Source organism: Aspergillus fischeri, genomic scaffold (assembly GCF_000149645.3).
Source record: "Aspergillus fischeri NRRL 181 1099437636252 genomic scaffold, whole genome shotgun sequence".
Lineage (NCBI taxonomy): Eukaryota > Fungi > Ascomycota > Eurotiomycetes > Eurotiales > Aspergillaceae > Aspergillus > Aspergillus fischeri.
In genome coordinates this window covers 2,298,289-2,319,462 of record NW_001509768.1, presented here as the reverse complement: position 1 = coordinate 2,319,462, position 21,174 = coordinate 2,298,289, and the positions used below count along the sequence as shown (strand labels likewise).

At 49.0% G+C, this 21,174-nt stretch overlaps 7 protein-coding genes across 7 annotated transcripts, besides 1 other annotated feature; 3 read left to right on the top strand and 4 right to left on the bottom strand.

Moving 5' to 3' along the window:
• Positions 1-1,635: 1,635 nt before the first annotated feature.
• Positions 1,636-2,670: a mobile genetic element.
• A 171-nt stretch (positions 2,671-2,841) lies between these two features.
• Positions 2,842-4,437, bottom strand: NFIA_069820 (LysM domain protein; the record flags this gene model as incomplete). The annotated part of the gene is made up of 4 exons (XM_001263707.1): positions 2,842-3,509; positions 3,597-3,763; positions 3,844-4,148; positions 4,222-4,437. The coding sequence occupies 4 exons, from the start codon at positions 4,435-4,437 to the stop codon at positions 2,842-2,844; spliced, it is 1,356 nt and encodes a 451-aa protein (XP_001263708.1).
• Positions 4,438-4,472: 35 nt separating this feature from the next.
• Positions 4,473-5,663, bottom strand: NFIA_069810 (ankyrin repeat protein; the record flags this gene model as incomplete). The annotated part of the gene is made up of 1 exon (XM_001263706.1): positions 4,473-5,663. The coding sequence occupies one exon, from the start codon at positions 5,661-5,663 to the stop codon at positions 4,473-4,475; it is 1,191 nt and encodes a 396-aa protein (XP_001263707.1).
• A 3,586-nt stretch (positions 5,664-9,249) lies between these two features.
• NFIA_069800 (bacteriodes thetaiotaomicron symbiotic chitinase) lies at positions 9,250-13,038 on the top strand (the record flags this gene model as incomplete). The annotated part of the gene is made up of 10 exons (XM_001263705.1): positions 9,250-9,344; positions 9,392-9,460; positions 9,516-9,630; positions 9,703-9,994; positions 10,091-10,195; positions 10,256-10,396; positions 10,524-10,821; positions 10,899-12,526; positions 12,618-12,765; positions 12,828-13,038. The coding sequence occupies 10 exons, from the start codon at positions 9,250-9,252 to the stop codon at positions 13,036-13,038; spliced, it is 3,102 nt and encodes a 1,033-aa protein (XP_001263706.1).
• Positions 13,039-13,378: 340 nt separating this feature from the next.
• Positions 13,379-14,221, top strand: NFIA_069790 (peptidase A4 family protein; the record flags this gene model as incomplete). Its single annotated transcript, XM_001263704.1, has 1 exon — positions 13,379-14,221. One exon carries the CDS (start codon positions 13,379-13,381, stop codon positions 14,219-14,221), a length of 843 nt encoding a protein of 280 aa, XP_001263705.1.
• Positions 14,222-16,842: 2,621 nt separating this feature from the next.
• NFIA_069780 (ankyrin repeat domain-containing protein) lies at positions 16,843-17,319 on the top strand (the record flags this gene model as incomplete). Its single annotated transcript, XM_001263703.1, has 1 exon — positions 16,843-17,319. One exon carries the CDS (start codon positions 16,843-16,845, stop codon positions 17,317-17,319), a length of 477 nt encoding a protein of 158 aa, XP_001263704.1.
• A 1,282-nt stretch (positions 17,320-18,601) lies between these two features.
• NFIA_069770 (uncharacterized protein) lies at positions 18,602-19,361 on the bottom strand (the record flags this gene model as incomplete). Its single annotated transcript, XM_001263702.1, has 2 exons — positions 18,602-18,744; positions 19,148-19,361. 2 exons carry the CDS (start codon positions 19,359-19,361, stop codon positions 18,602-18,604), a joined length of 357 nt encoding a protein of 118 aa, XP_001263703.1.
• Positions 19,362-19,381: 20 nt separating this feature from the next.
• On the bottom strand, positions 19,382-20,417 carry NFIA_069760 (uncharacterized protein; the record flags this gene model as incomplete). Its single annotated transcript, XM_001263701.1, has 2 exons — positions 19,382-19,962; positions 20,273-20,417. The coding sequence occupies 2 exons, from the start codon at positions 20,415-20,417 to the stop codon at positions 19,382-19,384; spliced, it is 726 nt and encodes a 241-aa protein (XP_001263702.1).
• Positions 20,418-21,174: the final 757 nt, after the last annotated feature.

The following is a 21,174-nucleotide window of genomic DNA, read 5'->3' as shown; positions in this document are numbered from 1 at the left end:
ACTGAGAGTGTAAGATATGGTATTCACTGTGGAGATAGATTCAAGAACATGGCACAGAGATCATCAACATCTCCATATCAGATATCCCGAATCAAGTACGCTGCTTCTCGATAGTTCCTCTTTATTTGGGTAAGCACTCTCTATATCTTCATGTACTCCCTCTTTCCTTCTTTCCTTTTTTCTTTACTTAAGGGATCAATCATTCAATCTTGCATGAAAACCAAGGACTAATCCCCATACAGCTGGAAAGCACGTGAATAGCATTGCCAAAAAGACCAGGGTATGGGTCTTGCTGGACAAGATACAAAGTGAACTAGGATATCATACTCGCAGTCGAGTTGAGGCCCTCCAACGGCTTATCGCACCAATGTAGGACTCGTATCCATCCCTACTATCACATGACCAGCAATACGACGCGACCTCGTGCCTACATGCCTTATGAACGGCTTATTATCTTCAGTCGACTGATTCAACACTTCCCTCTGAGAAAAGGCCATGGATATTCTGACAAGGATGGATTCTTCGTCCACCAGTGATTTCTTGAAAGAAACTATCAAATACTTCACTTATCAGGCGCTGAACTCTGCCATACTTCACGTCGTTGTCCCTCTCTCCTGTCCCGATTCCTATGCTTTTGGCTGAGTACTAGCAAACCTTTCTCTTTTCCAGACCTTGACTGGGCATCGGATGGGCCAGAGGTTAAACCATTCCTCGAATGGCATGTCCGAGTCCTTGTTTGGTAAAGCAAAGTTATAGTGGTGCACTAGTGTCCCGATGGCATATTATTATTATTATTAATCAAGTTTAACGTCCATATAGAGCCTTCTGGCTATGACAGACCCATCTATAGGTAGTAGCATGCTACCATTCCATACAGTCTCCCGGGATCACCCTTCTTTCATCTGGTCGCTCTATTTATTTTCCCTTTTCCTCGCCTGATCCGCCTTGTTTGCGCAAAGGCATTCGGGCCTAGCCCTCCTCGGTGGTCTTAGCTGTGTGGGTATCACCTGGGCACGCCCGTGAGGCTGTGCAGGCTACCCTCTTTACTACCCATCCCCCCTTCGCTCTGCTTCCTCTACCTCGTCTAAACCTCGCCCGTTATCCCTCTGAATGCGGTCCGCCTCACGCGCCTTGTCTCCCCGTGCGTAGCCGAACTCAGTTGTTGCGAGCATTCCTAGGAGAGCTTGCGTGGCTCTCTAGTTCTGAAAGAGTCGCCTCTGCGGGGCTTCCTCTCCAGTTGCTGGAGCGTTGATCCCTGCTTTGCTTGGGGCCTTATAGAAGGTCCTCCTTTGCTTGCGCCAGTGTCTGCATTCAAATAGCAGGTGCTGAACCGTCTCTTTCGGCGCCTGACACCACTGACATGCGGTTGTTTGTTGTGCTTGCAATCGGTTTAGGTGCGCTCCAATGGCCGCGTGTCCTACTTTCAGTTGAAAGTAGCGACGTGCAAGCGCCTTAGGGGCAGCAGCAGCAGTCGGATCTTGCTTCCATCCCCTGGGAGCTTGATATGACCTTTGAGTCCCTGGGGTCCTCTCGGAGAGGGCGGTATTCAGCCACTCCGTCCTTTGTTCTCGGGCCCTATCCGTGCATGCGCGCTTCACGTGTGCCAGAGATATCTCTTGTTGCGTTCCTCTCATGGGGCTTTGCAGCAGCCAGTTTTGCTGCTTGGTCTGCTTCCTCATTGCCTTCAATGCCCTTGTGGCCTGGCACCCATTGGATTGTCACCGTACGACCATGACGGTTCAGTTGCCGAGCAGCCTCGTGTGCTTGTTGTGCTAGCGCTTGACCTGGCCCAGGACTAGTATGTCCTAGCCTAGCTATCGCTGCCTGGGAGTCTAGGAGGACCGTGACGGGTCCTTCATCTCTCAATCGGTGTGCCAATACTAGGGCCTCGACTGCCCCTACTAGCTCTGCATCAAACACCTCTTTGCTTCGCCCTAAGGGGATCTGCTCAGTATGCCAAATGCCCTCCGGAGTTTGCCACGCTATTCCTGCACCTACTCGGCCATCTTCAAGCCTGGAGCCATCTGACCATAGCACGAGCCCAGGTATACCTCTTTGAGCAGCTTTAGTCGCTTCACTAAGAGATGAAACTGTTATAGTGCCTGGGAAAGTGCTTGGATGTACTTCTATCACCTCCTCAAAACCTGCTGACGGATCAGTTCCTATCACACTTGCAAGGTTGCGGGCAAGGTGCTGTCCTAAAGTCCAAGGGCCCCGAGCGTTGTTTGGCGCAGCCCAGTTGCGGTCATCGGTTGGTTGTTCTCCCGGTTGCACGTGGAGATCTCCTTCTCTGAAGCTGACCGGGAGGATCAGCTTCGCGGGATGATCTCTGGTAAGGCCTAGTAGCCTAGCAGCGTAGCCTCGCTGTCGTTGATCTAGCATTACCTCTGCTGGTTCGAGGGCTGCTTCTAGTAGTAGTGGCCCAACCGGCGTTGACCGCATCATTCCTGTAATCACTCGTGCTTGTCGATTTACAAGTTGCTGGATGCCTGTCAGGGGCTCTTTCTGCCCTTGCCACCATATCTCTGCTCCATATAGAGCCACTGCTTGCACTGCAGCTATCTGGATTCTGCGGACGAGCCCTGGAGGTAAGCCTTGATCTTTGCATAATGCTTACACTCTTGCCTCTGCTGTCCGAGCTTTCCTTAGGCGAGTCTGGTAGTGCGTCTTCACCCCGCTGTAGATATCTTCGCTATCTGTCGAAAACCGAAGGGCTAGCTCATCAAGTCAATACGAGAGAATTAACATCATGTATCTTTTTACGCATATGAAGAGTTGTTGAGCTCAAATCCGCTCCGTGGTGGCCCGGTAGCCCTTTTTTCATTCCCTGTACTTTGCCCCTCAAATACCAACACATACATAGTAACCCAGCCAGAGAGACGCGCAAGAAGAGCCCACATATGGATTCCAGGTTCCGAATTGAGTGGCAGTAATGGAATACTGCTGCTCAATTGACCAGCAACTGTCGCCACTGGCGACTAGATGCCATGTCTTGCAGGTGCTGGTAGTGTTAGGCATGGGATGAACTGTCTTAGTAGCAACGCAGTAGTAATATCCTCCCTGCAGATTGGCGCACGATGATCCAACAGCTGGATTCCAGGTGTAGAATTCATCCGAAGTCAGGTAGGTATATTTTTCGTTGACAATAGACCAGCAGCTGTCGCCGGACACTGCCTGATAGTAGGTCTCACAGTCGGCGGTTATACCAGCCTGGGTTGGAGAAGGACCAGCTGATGTTGCTGCAGCAGTGGTAGTGGTGGATTTCTCGGTCGTTGTGGATGTGCCTTCAAAGGTATTAGCAACCAAATTCAGAGGGATAAGAAGATTCAAGACGGGAAGATTTAGGGTCATACCAGAGATACCAACACAAACATAATAACCAGCTAGTAGTGTTCCGCAAGACAAACCTACAGCCGGATTCCAGTTATAGAAGTCTGTGACGGAAATACTGTACTTAATGGCAATGCCAGCGCAGGAGTCATCCTTCTGTACAAAGTAGTACTTATTGCCTATACTGTTTGTTAGTATGAGTTGCAGCAGGATAGTCTTTGCGTGATGAATCTACTTGAGATGAAGCAAAGAAAATGTAAACCTACACTCTTTCGTTATTCCAGTCTGCTGAGGAGAGTACGATGAGCTTGTGGTCGTGGCTGTTGTGGTTGTGGGAGCGGCAGTTATCGTAGTTGGAGCAGTATCAGACCCGGCAACTCCAACGCACACATAGTAGCCAGCTTGAAGTCCGGAGCAGTCGCTCTTGACAGTGCTGTAATGCCAAAATATTAGCAAACACTTGTATTCCTTATAGAAATTGACGACGTCTGGGGATGCGCAGATTATACGTACGGATTCCATTCGTAGAATTGATCCAAGCTGAAGTTGCCATAAGTGGTCATAATCTGGTAGCAATAATCACCAGGTTGGACCTTGTAGAAGGCATTACAAGAGGTGGTTAGACCGCTTTGAGTTGGAGATGGGACACCCCCTGTGATGGTTGTTGTAGTTGGGGTTGTTGTAGTCACAACATTAGTTGTAGTTTTGGTGGTGGCCGTGGTCATCGTAGTCTTCCTGGTGGTTTTGACTGCGGGAGCTTCCACACAGTAGCTCCATCCCACAGTTAGGACGCAATCAGAAGCTGACAGGGAGGGATTCTATGGATATTGACAGAGTCAGAGTTTCCTTATCTAGATTCAAGCATAGCGGTGATTCTTCTTGCTTACTTACCCAGGATACCAGCTGCGCAATTGTTATGCCATAGTAGCTTTCTAGCGCGGCGCAGGTGTCGGTCGACTTAATCGAGTTGGCCCAGTAGGTACAGCCGCTGCTTACATTCGGGTCCGTTTCGCCAGTGGCAAAATCTCCGTTGGAGAAGCGTCTTCCAAGTGTAGCAGCATTGGCCGACCCCCAGAGGGTCAAGGCCAGAATCGTAGAGAAGATCATGTTGTTGAGAGAGGATGATCCCTTTTCACCGTGGGTCAATGATGAGGCAGCATAGAATCGAAAACGAACCACGACTTATGCGGGATCTCGAAGTCAAGACCGTTATCTTGTCTGTTTATCTGTTGCCAAAGGAGATAATTCTCTATACTCTCCTTTTGGGGTAAGTCTTGGTTGGAGAATTTGGATAGCAGTGCCACTGCCTCCTCAAACTCCTTCTTCACTGCTAAGCACAAATCACCCTGCCCTGGGAGGACACCCTTTGCTAGCAGGAGCCTCAGAATTTGCAGGCGCCGAAAGTGAATAGCAAACCCTATGGAGCTATAAAAGAGTGTCTCAAAAAAGCCATTCTCATCATGTGTCCATAATTCGCACTCCAGATGCGGGTTTGCGCCCTCTTCAATGAGAAACTCGACCATCTCGTATTGGCCATCCATGATAGCGGTGAACAACGCTGCATGGCCGTCCATGCTCAAATCCAGTCCATAATCAATGAAACATTGGAGTAGGATCTTGTCGTTTCGGCTTGCTATAAAGCATAGACCTGTATCGCTGTTGAGTCTGATACCATGCTCAAGAAGAAGTTTGACGACTTGTGGTTGATCAGTTTCTATGGCCCTTGCGATGGGGCACGGTTCTTCGTTCTGACCTGGCCGTGCCCCCGCGTTGAGCAGACGGGGAATGATGGATTCGTCTCTTGAGACTACAGCAACCCCCAGGGCGGAGAGCGCTTCCCGCTCCTCCCCTGCTGGATCTAAGGGGGCCTTTTGATGGATCATGAGTTCCACGAGCTCACTGTCGCGAGCGCGGATGGCCCAATGGAGGACAGTGCGCAGCTGAGCTGGTGAACATGCTTGACCCGGCCGTGTCTCAGAAAGCATGGATTTGAGGATTGCAATATGCCCACCCTGGGCGGCAAGCAAGAGCGGGTTCTCAATTTCCGAAAGACGAGTATTTCTGTCATGATTTGTTTCTGCTGGGCTCTCGAAGTGTGCGATGTTTGCGCCAGCATTGAGTAGCTTCGTTGCCAAACGGATATGTCCCTTCTTGGCGGCCCGTATCAAGGCTGAGCCCTGATGATGCTTGACATTATATCGACATAGAAAGAAATGCAGATGGTGGTAAAGACTTCGGTTGACTTGCGTTAAAGCGTTGATGTCCCTTTGGCCGGGCAAATACTCTGCGATGAAAAGAAGGACTTCGATTGGCAATTGGTCTAACTGAGCCATAGCCCTTATATTGCTCAAGGCTTATTCCCCAAGTTGTAGATTGTGTTGAAGTAGCCACTGGCATGGGCAATAAAAGGGAGTGGTCCGCCCGTGCTCGTAGTCAGGGGAGGGTGAGACCGTGACTCCGTGAGAGTGAGGGTGAGAGTGAGTGTGTCACATGCCCCATTCATGTAATATAGGCTAACTAATATAAGCATAGTATCTATTCCAGCTGCTCCTCAATAGAGGGCTAGATCAATCAACTTGTACAAAGGAGGGCAGAGAATTACTGGCCCGTACCAGGGGTATAGATAGTACTGCAATCTTCCCCCCTTCTATCTGCATTATTCAAAGCTCGCTAGAAGTAATATGACAGTTTCCTCCAAGGATACCTTTTTCTCTGTCTCGGCCCATCGCCCTTAGTAGTCAAACGACATATATGTCCCGTCTTCGTCCTTAAAGACTTTTGTTACCTCACTACATATGCCTTTTGACCAGTCACATCTGGAGTAATACATGGCTTTGCGGGAACTATACGTTAGCATAAAAACCTGTCGAGGGCAATGTTGGGGTCCTACGAACCTAAAGCAAACAATGCGAGGGTATCTACTGGTATCAGTGGACATACTAACTTAGGCTTGTAAGTTGGAATAAAGACGTACCGGCATTCTTTAAAGTGAGACCCACGTTCGTAGCAGCAAGGCCCCTTACATTACCTACCTGATATGCTTGAAGCGTTTTTCCCCTGAAAGAAAACGATTGGTCACCTGAAGGAGATGCGTCAGCTCTCAATACTAGAAGACTGTTGCATGATCATGATGAACCTGTCTTGTCACTGCCAAGGATGTGCTCGCAGTGGGTTAGTTCATGAAGGATTGTCCCAGCGGCAGCCTCAGACTTCAGGTCGTTAAGGCTCTTTCCCATTAAAATGGATACATCGTTGGCATATCGCGTCAGCTTGTTCCCAGTCTTAGTTCTCATAAACAATTCCGGACAGATGCAAATCTCATCCTTCAGGGTGACTGCGTTCTTGAAATTCCAACCGTGGGCACTGGTGGACTCGTGACAGATTCTGCTCATAGAGTGAAGGACCAGGTTGGTGGTTGCCTCATCTGCATCCCGGGTGTCCTTATACACACCTGCACATTTCTTAATGTTAGTTATGATCAATGCTGTCCGGGTTCAAGATGAATAGGGGACCTCACGTTGCCCGGCTTCATTATCGCCTTGATATTTCAAGAAATCGTCCTTGCAATGGATGATTGCAGACAAAGTTCCGCCTGACAGTGACTTGTGGATTCTGTCGTAAATATCTGTCGAGGACCTGTTAATTAGTTTACTTGGCTGGTTCTCCTTTCCCTCCTCCTTCTTCAGCCTGATTTGTATTGTCCTCCTTCGTTCAAAAACAGAAATTAGCACTGACCAATCAATTTTTGCATGTTGCTCGCTGCAGTTGTAAATGTAGTGTATGATCTCGCATCTCCCGTTATATACTTATTGAGATAGATCCTCCCAAAGTAGTTCTGCCAGGTATTCAGGAGCCTGCTATTGTCTGCAAAGCTGGTCCCCCAGTCTCTCGGCTGCTCTCTATCCAGGATCACGCGTCTCAATGTCCTGAGTTGTGTCTTTGCCTGCGTCAACTGCCAGGAAAATCAGCCCACATCCCTTACAAGCTCTCCGAGACTTGATCAATCAAGGCCGTCGAGAAACCTGTACACTTACAACGGTCTGTATTTCATCGAGTTCATCCTTAACGTACTGTATCTGGGCTGCGTCGCATGTCGAGGAAAACTTCAGCCCCGAGTAATCTGAAGCCCTCTTGAAGAGATGCCCGTGGATGTCAGAGTCATTAATTTGGGGAGCATATTCTATGAGATTGGGATGATGATCAAAAGGAAAAGCTGCTGTGAAAGGCAAAATAGTTGCCCACAGAAGTACTTGCATGCCGGCCATCCATTTGATGATAGACTGGGAATGAATGTGCACCCTCATGGCTAGAATAAAAGAAACTGAATGAAGGGATGGCTAAGTGGGTTAAACAAGAGAAAAGAACAGGCGCATAGGTTGGACATAGACAGATTATAACTACTTAAACAGCTTCCAGAGAATTACAGCACTTCTACCCTGTCTAACAGCATGGTTCTATTACAACCTCCATAATTCCATACTTCCCCTTACATGACTGGACCAATTTCATGAAATTTGTACTGTATCTTTCATTCAATCTCTGATTTCATGCTCATGTTAGTTCTGGCCCGCAACTAGTCAGGCACCGGTTGATGTGGGTTCAATGTATATCCCCTTTGATATTAGCCCTCATGTACCTCTACCATGGAGGGACTTCTGCGACAATTGCGAAAAACTGATATCTCTTTGGTCTCCTGCCGATTTTGGCAATTCCACCGAGCGGCAATTGAACTAAATATTCTAGTACGACTTTATGAGTTGGTTATGTATGTTCGTTAATTAGTATACTGCGCGCGGACAAGTATATGGTATATGCTTACCAAGATAAAGGTAGGTATGACTTCGTATCCAAGGATCCCCTTTTTTCACCTTTCTTTCGATGCACGATCTCGGGATCCTAGAAAAATGACTCATTTTAGACCCGAATCGGGTTCTCGGAGGGAGGGACGAATGATGATGCATACTCTGGAGTATGTTCTATTGACTAGTTGACTGTCACTGGCCTGAGGGGTCAACAGATGAAGGCCAGGATGTGGATGTCTAAGTGCCCTGATCTAGGTACGTTTCATACCCCTGCCCACTAGCGAACAAGCCCCACGAGACCTCAATTGCATCTAAGTGGTTCCGTTGTTGCTAGTGGCAATACGCTGGAGGTCATGCAACGGTTCTAGGTCGATCTGCTAAGTGCTCATGGCCCTAGACTATCTACCTACCACCCGTGTGAACCGATTTCGGAACACAGGCTGATCAAGCACCGTCTCAGGGTGAGGGCCAAGAGGCCCAAGTCAGTGTCCGTTTCTTGGCGTTTGCTTCGGTATGGATTTAGTATCCGCGCTAAAGGCTGTAGTCTCAGTCATGACTCGTTAGGTACAGCACATTCTTCGTATTATCGGCAATTCCAAGCGGTTGATTCAACGAGATTGTCCGAGAGAACCAGGCCAGGGATAGAGACGTTGGGAGGAAATTTCCTTTTGGTATTATTTCCACTTTATGTTTCATTCGATCGTGATTTTCGGCCGGAAAATCTAGCAGGGACATGGAGCTGCAGAGGGATACAAGTGGTATGGGAGATAATGGGATTAAATTACGCGGTAGCGAATTCGGTCAAGTATAAGAACCCCAAGGAATACTTCCGAGCAGGCCCATACTCCTTAATATTGACCTGACGTTGCATTTGCTGCTGTATTGGACGTCTAGCCATGAAACGTCCGACAATAGCCAGATGGCTGCTTTTTAGCGGATTATGCATGGTTCCCTCCGTCCAAGCCGGAATGGGGACCTGCTCTGAGACGGAGGAGTGTGATACAGGATGCTGCTCAAAAGAAGGTTACTGTGGCTTTGGCCCTGCGTTCTGCGGCGAGGATGTCTGTATCTCAACGTGTGATGCCGTAGCTGAGTGCGGTGGTAAGTGGCCGAATCAATGCATAACTCATACCAGTCCAATAACCGAAATCTAGAATATGCGGAAACCCCTGGGGCGACGTGTCCATTGAACGTCTGCTGCTCTGAATATGGGTACGGTGGTCGGTCAATGTTTACGGCGACCTGCTAAGCATAGGTAGATTCTGTGGTACCACCGAAGACTTCTGCGGAAGTGGATGCCAGAGTGGATGTGATGCGGTCAATGAGCCGTACGTCCCAGCTCTTCTCCTTTATTGAATGTTTCTAACAGTAAGACTGCATCAGGTTCTGTTCCGGAACATCAAGCGAAGCTATCTACATCGGGTACTATGAGGGATGGAACCCCCAGCGTCCGTGCGATGTTGTGCTGCCAGAGAATATTAATGTCAACCCTTGGACTGTATGTTTAGTCTACCCGTCTCCTTTCCTGTGGATGTTCCTATGCAGCAGTAAAGCTAACGATTCGTACCAGCATCTTTATTACTCGTTTGCAGGAATCGATTCGTTGGATTTCACTATCACCACTACCAATGGCAATGACAAGGAATACTGGTCCAAGTTCACTGCTTTGAAGAAGAAGAAGCCTTCACTGAAAACGTATATCTCTGTTGGAGGTTGGGACGTTGGAGGCAAGGTCTTCTCTGATATGGTGCGGTTCCCTGGCACACGCAAGACATTCATTGACTCTGCCATCTCCATGATGACAGAGTATGGCTTTGATGGCATTGATATCGATTGGGAATACCCTGCGGCCGATGATCGCGGTATGTACCCTTCTTCAAGATGAGCCCTCCATGATAGTTATTTCTGTCTTAACGATACTTGAATTATCTCTTTTTTCCGGTTCTAATTGTTAGCAGGTGGGGCTGCAAGAGACACTGCAAACCTGGTGACCTTCCTCTCTGAGCTCAGGGCCGCTGTGGGAACCAAATTTGGCGTGACGTGCACGTTGCCATCCTCATACTGTGAGTCTCGAAGGTCTTATCTATTTCTCCAATATGGCGAGAGCTAACAATGATGGGTAGGGTATTTGAAGGGCTTCGATATTGCCGGTATGGCAAAGTATGTTGATTTCTTCAACTTCATGTCTTACGACATCCATGGCACATGGGATGGTAATAGTGAATGGACGGATTCCGCTGTCAATGCCCACACCAACCTGACAGGTATGTTTGTGACCTTTGGATCATCCATTTTACTCTCCCGTATCATGCTATTAGCAGGGTTGGACGCTGTCCCACTATGACTATTTATTCAGCGTCTTATTCAGGATCATAGCACTAACTTATATAGAAATTTCTGCCGGACTTGATCTTTTGTGGAGGAATGGCATCGATCCCAGCAAGGTCCTACTTGGATTGGGTTTCTACGGCCGTTCGTTTACCTTGGCTGATTCCTCCTGCAACACTCCAGGCTGTAAATTCTATACCGAGAACAACAGCACTGGAGGTGCCGTCGCTGGTGAGTGCACAGGAACCAGCGGCATTTTATCCGACTATGAAATCAGCCGTATCATCAATGACTATTCGGTCAATGTCATGTACGATGAGACTGCTGGGGTCAACTGGATGACCTGGAGTGGGAATCAATGGTACGAATTAACTTTTCTTTTTCTAATATCTTTCTTGTGTTACTTTGATTACGGTGTCTGACCAGAAGGGTATCTAGGGTTTCTTTCGATAACGGCCGTACGCTCAGACAAAAGGCTGACTTCGCCAATAGTAAATGCCTTGGTGGGCTGTTCAGTTGGGCGCTCGACCTTGGTGGCCCCGGCTCCCTCAAAAACCCCAACGGGCTGACTGCAGACGACACCAGTATGGGTGGCGCAAATACCGACGGAGGCAGTGATGGGACTGGTCTGCTCTACGTGGGCCAGGAAGTTCTGGGAGATTCGCCCACTGTGACTGCTATTGCTCCTGTCAACATAATCTTCCCTAAGGCTGTTCTGGATGCCCCGACGACTATTGACCTTGGAGGCGGTTATCCGACCTCCTTGGAGGTGGCATGGAGCACCACCAAAACTGTCACTGTCGGCAGTATCACCACGGTGACCTCGACTATTACCCGGTATATCATGCCGACTACCATCCCCCTGACACCTATTACCACGGACACTATCAACTACTATAATTGGAACATTAGTGATATTGTCACTTCTAGTATCGGAACTCTCATCCCTAGTATTGAGATTCCACCTGTTGTGGTTACTGATGATCCTAACCCTCTGAACGAGACGGGCATCACTCACTTGCCTCTTGTGACTCGCACCGTCAGTATTCCGCCGTGGCCTTGGAATACCGATGGCACCAAGTACCCTAGTGTCACTTTTACTGAAGGTGATCCTCCGGGCCCGACATGCACTGCCAATTGCGGCCATAAGTGTTATAGATTCTGTCACGGACCTTGTCTGTCCGACTGCGGCACTGAAAGCTCCTCTAGCTTCATTGATCCGCTAGATGCTGATGCTCCTTCGGTCAGCAAGTGTTCTGGTCCTGGTTGTGTCAATGGAAAGTGCACTGGCAGTGGTCTGTGCATTGAGAGGGGCTGTACTGGTAATGACTGCAAGAACCGGGTCTGCGTGGGTGATGACTGCGTCCCGACAGCCTGCACGGGCTCTGACTGCGACGATGGTCACTGCAACGGCAATGATTGTCAAAACCATGGTTGTATTGGCGATGATTGCGACGGTGGTAGTAGCACCGACGACCATAACAATGACGACGATGAAGATGGCGGTGAAGGAGGCTCAGGCCGCTGTTTCGGTCCTTTGTGTCTCTCTTGGGGTTGTGTGGGCACGGATTGCTCGAACATTGACTTCACCTGTACTGGTCATCTGTGTCGCATCGTGACATGCTCTGGTACCGGCTGCTCCAATGGCATCTGCACCGGCGAGGGATGTCAGTCCGTAGACTCGGACTGCGAGACTGAAGAGGCCGATAGATGTACCGAGTATATCTCCAGCACGATGGTCACGCCAGCATCGACCTACTCGACCACTACCGTGACTAGCCACTGCAATACTATTACTGCTTGCGCTGCCAAACCAACGACGGTGACCAGCACTATGGACGAGGACGGGCTGGATGAAGGCACAATTACGGCCGTCGAGACGGAAACGAGCGATGACGCATCGCTCACTAGCTATCTTGATGCGCTGATGAGCAGTTTTTATGCATCAGCGTTTACTACCACCAGCTCGACCACCACCACTACCACTAGTTCGACGACGAAAACGACCTCTACTACCCCTACCCCGACTGAAACGAGCTACGATTGCAAAGGATCAGTCCGCTGTGGTACTTTTGCCAATCTGCACAGTTTCTGTAATATGGCGAAGGACTTCCTTACCGAGAATGCGTTATACGGGCAAGTTGCATGTTTCTCTAGACCGGACCAGGGCTAACGCCTTCAATAGGACCAAAGATACAGATACGAACTCAGGAACATGCTATACAGACGGTAAGAATGCCGGCTTCGGCTGCGGCGTCTTCGTTGAAGGGGACGACTGCGAGATGACCGGCGACCAGATGGCAGCGTAAGTTGCTCCTTCTCTCCAGTTCTCGCCTGCTCTTTGTTAATTTGTTAATTTGATAATAGTGCCTACGATCATATCTTCCAGGAGACAGGCGGAGACTGTGGTATCTGCGGTCATGCTCACTTCGACAACGGATGCACCTTGACCGTCAACTATGTCAGTGGATGCTCAACGACGAATGGCATTTTGGAGGCGTTCGTTGGAAACGTTTCGGATATTACCACAGCATCCTCAGCTGCCGCCGCGTGGTCATCGAAGCCCGTGAAGTTGTAACAGATTGACTGTATAGAGTTTTGACTGGTAATTTTGTATGAAGAAAACTGTGAAACGAGCAATCTTACAATTAGCATAGATATAGGTTGCCCACTTTTTAGACGTCTTGTTCGTGGTGAGCTGGCCATTGGATATATCAAATTCCATTGTTGGTATTCGCAGTACATCGTCTTCAAGCTCAGTCATTAAGACGGATAATTTTCGAATTAGCCATGTGGATCTGTACTAAATTCAGCGCGTTCTGGGACATCAAAGCCGATAGCAAGCACTATATAAGGCCCTCCTCCATCGGCACTTTCCCTCCAACATTTTCTCCTTGCCCAATCCCCGATTCTCCGCAATGAACTCCCACTCTCTTCTCTTTCTAGCTGTTCTCTACCTAGGTAGAGCCCTAGGCGCACCATCCCACCATGCCCTTGCCGGCAAAATCCACAACCTCAGATCCCAGCGCGGTTCCAGACCCCTCCAAAAGTTCGAGCCAGCCTCCTTCTCCCGCTTCAAGCCAGTGGACACTCTCTCTTCCCAAATCCGCGGAACATACAGCTCCAACTGGGCCGGCGTAGTGCTCGAAAACCCGCCTCCAAGCGCAACCTACACATACGTCTCGGCAACCATTACCGTCCCAACCCCAACTCCAACCGACAACACCACGTACCAGGCATCATCCGCCTGGGTCGGTATCGATGGGGATACCTACACCACCGCGATACTGCAAACCGGCGTGGACTTCTATGTGATCGATGGAGAACCGTATACCGATGCTTGGTACGAGTGGTACCCCAACTTCGCCATGTACTACGATGAATTTGCAGTGAGTCCGGGGGATGTTATTATTGCTTCGGTGAATGTGACGGCGCCGAATCGCGGGGTGTGTATGGTTGAAAATCTGAGTACGGGGGAGACGGTGTCAAAGACAGTTTCTGCACCGAAGAGCACGGCAACAATAGCCGGGTGGAATGCGGAGTGGGTAGTGGAGGATTTTGAGTCGGCTGGGGAGTCCGTGCCGTTTGTAGCTTTTGATCAGGTTCGCTTTGAGGGATGCACAGCGTACGCCGATGGGGTTGGGTATGGGCTGGGAAATGCTACAGTTTATGAGCTGGTGCAGGACGCCGTGGTTGTGGCTGGAGTCAGTATCGGGGATGGAGATGAGAACGAGATGATTGTTAAGCGTTATAGCGTGTGATGATGAGGGGTACCGATAGAGTCTTACCGGTCTGTGCTTTTTAAATGGAATGAAAGGTTTCTGAATAGACACTCATCTCTGGGCTCGAGGACACTGGCAAGCAGATGATGTAGGACCAGCCCGACAGAAAAATATGCATTGTTGCTTGGTCAGTTAGTTTGTTCATCAAGCATCTCATAGCCAGGCGAAGTTGCAGAGAACGATGAGCTGTCCAATTAAGATCGTGGGAAAAGTGACGACCATATTCCATTCAGAAACTATTTGGAGACTGATAGAGGAACAGACGTTCCGAAGCCCCGGCGCAGACTGCCTGTCTTTGGTAACGAGCTACGGAAGCACGATAGGCCATTGATTACCTGACAAAGGAAGTTCGCTCCCGTACACCAGACCCCGGGTCAAAAGGAATGTATAAGACGAAATCAAAGATGAGACAGTCTCCATAAACTTGTCACTTGATCATCCAGAGTTAGCTGCAGGCCATGGGAGGATCAGATAGAGGAAATGTAAAGGACGAAATGGATCGATGGGCCAAACGAATAAGCGTGTTACTCGATCAGCCACGGTAGGCTGCAGGAGAACAAAGGAAGCTTGAATAAAAGTCGAATCACCTGGGTTCCGCTGACTTTATACCCGGATGCAGAGTCAACCTCAAGGGACACTTCTGCAAGAACGGTGAAGACCTGGTCAACATGTGTCGCGAATGGTAAGCAGAATGTTGTTTACCTGTTTCAACCTTGGATGTATGGTCTCCGTCCTCATAAATCTATGGTAGAGGCCACGGTTTCTAGGGCCGCCTGAAAACTGCGGTCCGCCACCATGAATGTAACAACATGGGCACAGTCTTTCCATTGTGGCGTCACCGCCCCCTTAAAGTATTTTGAGAGGTAGTTCCCTAGATGGAATTGTATTCTATGAGAGCATAAAAACACTATGGATGTTACAAGCATGTATGGAATTGCCGCTGGCGGCATCTTGCTTGTCCTTGTTTTCGTCAGGCTTTTATCCCTTCTACTGAGTTTCACTAGCGTTGTCTCCGTGTTGATTGCAAAGCACCTCACCTACCCGTACTTCCTTGGTCGTCATCGTCTCGTCGGACCTTGGACGCGAGCCAGTGTCATTGGGCATCTTCTCTATGCTGCCGCTAACTTGCTTGCGTTGTGTTTCCAGCCTTCATCCGTTGTTGATTTGCCATGTTACTATTATGATGATAGTGGGTGGGGAGATTTCCACCCACAGGAGATTCACAATATCTTTGCAATCATCGTACGTTTGCTGCTCTCCTCCGGAATAGTCTAACTGTCTGCAGTGTGCTGGAGTGCTAGGAGCTATTTTGTTCTTTTCTCTTCCGGTTTTGCGTCGCCATGTATACGAAGTCTTCCTGAGGATTCACCAAGGCCTGAAGACAGTCACGCGCATCTAAATCTCACCTAGTAACCAAGGCAAATTAGATCAAAAATCTTACTTCCATCGCGCACGCACTGGCTACCGTTGACGGGAAACAAATGAGTTACGAACACCTGGAATTGGCGGCAAAGTCGACCGAGAAATTTGAGACTGAGTTTAGTAAGCCAGCGCATCTGGATATGTACACATAACTAGTTATGCTAAGTCGCTTAGGTCAAGCATCTTCATTCCTTTCATGGTATCTTAGCTTCTGTGGATAGCTTCGCTGCTTCATGTCATCAACAGGATTTCTACCATAATGTTGCAGGGTAATTTCAGTCCCAGAATCCATCTACAAAATGCCAAATGACATGATGTCAGTGAATATACCAGATAACGTATCGGTTGGGGTTGCTGTGCCGATCCACAGAATGACTCATTACTTCAATCACACTGTGGGCGACAGCATCATGAGTCTTCAAAAGACATTCCTCTATGGACCCAGCTAATCGGCACTTTTTGTTCCAACCGTACACTTTTTTTTTTTTTTTTTTTCGCAAAAGTCTGGTCCAATCAGTATGGAAAATAGTGGACGTTGGAAAGAGGCCATGGTTTAGAGGGCCAAGTGCAAAAGTGTGGCATTTTTAAGATGCGAGGCCTATAAACCAGTTTCTCCCTGGGTACTCAGAAACAGTCCATCAATACCTACTTTCATACTGATTGAGGATGAAGGTCATTATCGTGGGTGCCAGCATCTTCGGCCTTATTATTTATCTGTATCTCAAGAAATATACTCCTTTTCTAAACGAGGTACGGGTCTATGAGAAGCCCCAAATTTTCCCCTTACGAATGAGGAGCGGCCTTGGGAGTCTCTGTTAATGCCTTACGCGTGCTTAAGGACTTAGGATCGAGGTTTCCAGACGGCAATTCGCTGACAATTGCCATTGAGCAGACCCTGTCACTGTACTATGATATTCGCCGCAAACGTGTCCGGAGACTTTCTGCTGCGGGTGAAGCTTTCGATAAGAGCATGCTTAAAACGAGGCCACTAGCGGAGTGTATGAGATACGCTCTGTTTTGGACAGTCAATAGTTTTCCAAATATAAGTGAGGGTGATATTTGTCATTGTGCGACCCAGACTGACAGTTGACAGCCAGGAAATTGCTGGACAGCTTAAATGAGACTCTGGATTTCGCGATGAAGCAAGGGTCTAAGACTCTAAAGCTTCCTACGAATCCATGGTTATTATCGATGGTGAATTCCAACGCTTGAGAGAATTCCGAGAAATTAAGCTAGACGACGAAATACTAGCTTTTCTACAGGCTGCGAATTCGTCGTTGAAATCAAAGGGCGCAACAAACCCCCGAGGCCCCTTCAAGAGATCGCTCATCCACTACGCGGCAATGGGAGATTGCTCCGAGCTTCTTCGTCTTCTCCTAAAAACTGGTGCAGCAAAAGATGATCGTGACCAGAACAGGCGGACGCCTCTCTCCTGGGCTACAGAATATGGTGCCTTGGACTCCGTGAAAATTCTCTTGGAATGTGGAGCGAAAGTCAACTCCACGGACGATATGTATTCGAGACCTTTGTCGTGGCTGATGCACTCGGGTGCGGCTACGGGACAATTCGAAGCCACAGAAGCCTATTTGAGGGAAAATGGTGCGAAGAAGGCTGCTAAGCCACATTGGACATTGAGGAAGATCGAAGTATTTTGAGTGGCTCCATGCATGGATCAATGATTATGGCAAGCTAGATAAATATCCTATATTTCATACTCCCGCAGCCTGTTATACCGTACAATGGACATCAAGATCAAAGGAATGACTGCCCTGCCCTTTCACGCAGATACATATGTGCCAGACTCCGGGCTGTACAAATCTCAATGGCTTGAATAGGAAGAAGTATTCTCCCTGACGTGAAATCTCAGTATAGGCCCAGTCTGACATATGATCATGGAATGAGATGCTCGCGGATAGTTTTAGAGGTCTCCCACGGACCCCGACCACAACGGGCAATAAGAACAAATCTCCAACCTGCAGGTACTGCGGTGGCGGGATCAATAGCTCAACCTTCAGATGTTTCAGGCAACGATTGATTCTCCAGCGCATGCCCATATATCTAGTCCAATGTTAATGGAGCGGCAGGCTAATGACAATGACCCACTCACTGGCACCTCATCTTCTGAAGGTTTTGTAGTAGAGGCCAACAAGCGGAACACGACATGGTTGGCCGGTAGCCATAAAGGGCATCAGGTCGAGAATCTGTCGTCACTTTCCCACGATTCAAAGCGATACGCAAGGCTCTTTTTGAAGGACCGTGCATGCTATCGAAGTAGATTATTGTGGCATCGTCTTCCGGGGCAAAGGGATGCCTGTATATCTTAGTGCCAGGGTGCACGGACATGTTTGTTGGGACTCATCAGTGTAGCCCTGATAGGTAGACCAGGCATCTGTTCGATCTTGTCCAAATGGTCTAGGTGATATTGGAGGAAATGGCCTGGTTTGGCCGAGAGGAAATGAAGCTGTATCACTGGTATCCGCATTTTCTGCACTTGTATTCAGTAAAAATTTTATGTCCATCATAGAACTCGGATACGAGCGGCGCGATGGGCAGGATGAGCGTGAGGAGTGGCTGAGTAGCAACACGTACTTATATTTAGGTAGCAACGGAACGTTCGCATGGTAAGAACTTCTGTTCCCAATTTAGAAAGTCCCAACACATAGACAGGCCCCTACCTACCTTGATCTAAATCTTCCCTCTTCCTATCTCGGATCTTTGGTCCCTCACTCGATTGGCTGTGGTGGTTTGCTTCAATGAGAAAGACTCATGATGTAGGCGCCCAATTCCCTTTCTGTAGTGGTTTTCGAGATCGGACTTCCGCTTAAGTGTTCTCCAATAAATTTACCAAACGAGGAACGAAGAGACACTCTATCAAAAGCAAGCAATTTCCTTTGCACGTCTTAAGGTCTTTACATTATGGCAACGAAAAAGCACAGATTATTTCTGGGTCTTCTTCCGGCCGAGCTCCTCTGTATCATCGTGAACTTCCTCAACGATGGCGGCAACGACACAGTTCTCGTGCGTCAGTAATATGCGCGAAGTTTGTTTGTATTTCTTATTCTGTGGAGTTGCACTCGGGTCTCGAAGAGGGGGGTGAAAGCTCAATTGCTTTGCTTTGCTTAAGGGCTACCAGAACTCGAACCTCCAGCCTAGGACCCACAGGCAACCCAATCTCGACTTCATCTCAGCAGACTAGGGACACTTCTTTCAGCTTTGAACCTGTTGCAGACGTCTTGCCAGAAGAATCCTGTTGAGTCCATGCCGATTTCCCACAATCAGGCTCAAGGTCTTTCCTTGCGCGAGCAAGAAATAGTAGATATCCTGCCCAGTATACCCTGTACGATGGAATGACTTCATAAAGTACTGCCAAGTAGTGGTAAAGTTTAGCAATCACTGAAAGCCGGAAAGCTCTTGGCAAGTTGCCAGTTCTCTTGAGGAACCAATTCAGATCTCTCCATAGCCGATTTGGCAGATGATATGCACCCATTACTTGCGTTTTCTTTTCCGATGACGGCCGATCCCGGGCCACCAGGACCATGTAAATTCGCAGCATCTCTTCAACAGTGTTCAACAACTCCGACCACGTCAGGGAAGGCAAGGCTGACATAGGCGTCCCACTCAACCGCCCAATGTGCGAGAGAGTGGAGCTGAGGTTTTCGAAAAGGTCTGCGGTCTTCATCCCAGCAAGTGCATCCATTTTCGGCAACTTGCTGTCTCTCATTGCTCGAGGACCTTTATATCCAGTGCAATCTCAAGATGCAATACCAAGTCATGATACGCATCATGGAAGATTTCTCGAAGGATGCCGTAGTCAACGGGCTTGTGCGAAGCGACCGCGGTCAAGAAGCTTGTCAAGACAGGTGCAGTGGTCTCCTGATCTCGCTGCTGCTGATACTGCTCCCAGGACTCGGCTCCACTATAAAAATAGGACAGAATGAGGCCGACTGCCTGGAGATCATCGCGAACTGTGGAATGTGGTGCGATTTCCGTGCCAAAATCAACCAGAAGGACCTGCTGCGTCTGCCATTCAGGGACCCCAAACGCAAACGACTGCGGGTTCAGGTTACCATGAATGATGTTCCTGGAGTGTATGAACTCCACGCGTGCGAGCAATTGATCTGCCAAAAGAAGAAGGCTCTGCATGCTGAAATACCGTCCCGATTGGCAGAAAACTTTCTCGAGCGTCGGACCGTAGGTGTCTATGGTCATGACATCCTTTCCATCAATGGTTTCAAACCAATGCAGCAATGGCACGCCAACTCCTCCAGCTGCAGCCTGAAGAGTATGAGCATCTCGCGCTAATGGAAATAGCCATTCGGTCTTAAGAAAGGCTTCTTCGAGAGTAGCATGATGCTGAGCTACGTTGCATCATTCAACGACCCTTGGAACAGAGGTCAGATTTGTTTTCCAAACGGACGCTGCTGAAGGCTGCGACTTCTCTTCAGTCGAAGCAGAGCATATCCCCTGCATAAGCCAGGCGACGCAAGCCCTAGGCTTATTCTAGATTACCAATGCTACTTACTTATGGGCATTTCACAGTCATACTTCCATCTCAACCTCTCTGCCAATCGATCATGAAATCAACGGGGTGTCAGCGACAAGGCGCACTCGATGACAGGGGCTGGCGGAGATCCAAAATGTGGGCAACGGCAGGAAAAACAGTGTAGGCCGACGGGAATGCATGTTTGAACGCGGTCTGATGAAGTCGCCTGGCAAGGTCTTCAGGTTCAAAGATCGTTCTGAGTTTCGACATGGCCGCTGTGAAGCATTACGATCATCGTGAAAGGACGAATTATCACTGTTATCGTCTCGTCAACCCTCGTGGACTTAAACAATCACTGGCTGAGGCGTATAGCGCCTTAGACAGTCTAGTTGATTACGTACACTAGCCAGTTCGACCCCGGTCTTCCTCGGTTCCGAAATAATACGGACCCCATTAGCCCAGGCGGCCGACGCCGTCGCCCTCGATTTGCCCCCCCTCCCCCAGGCATATTTGAAGCGCCATTGCACACGGTCGATTTGCCGGAAAGAGTGAAGGGCGAATACGCCTGGATGCGCGGAAGTTCGACGACTGACCGACCGATTGACATGTCAGGGGCCGGAACTGCAGGTCGGCGCGACGGACCAAGGGCAAAAATGCCTCATCTCGAGTGTAATGGTGAGAGCTGAGCGGAGAATCGGGCCAGGGCGAGGGAAAGCAGCGCAGGCTGCGCTGGATGGCTCGAAGGGCTGGACAGGGCCGGCCGTTCGCGCTGGCGATATAGGGGGTGGCGGAGCTCGGTGATCCGGATCAATGGCAAAAATGCCTCACTCGCAAGGCGCACATGAGGAAACGTGAGAAAGGGAGGGTAGAAGGGCGAAAAACAGCTAGAAGTTGAAGCGGCGATGAAGGGGACTTTATAGAAACACGCACGGCGATAGTAACGCGCATAGAGACGCTAAGCCCGAATAGGCATGCTAAACTCTTTTGCGTAATTCACCGTCACCGAATTATACGGAGTATAAGGGGG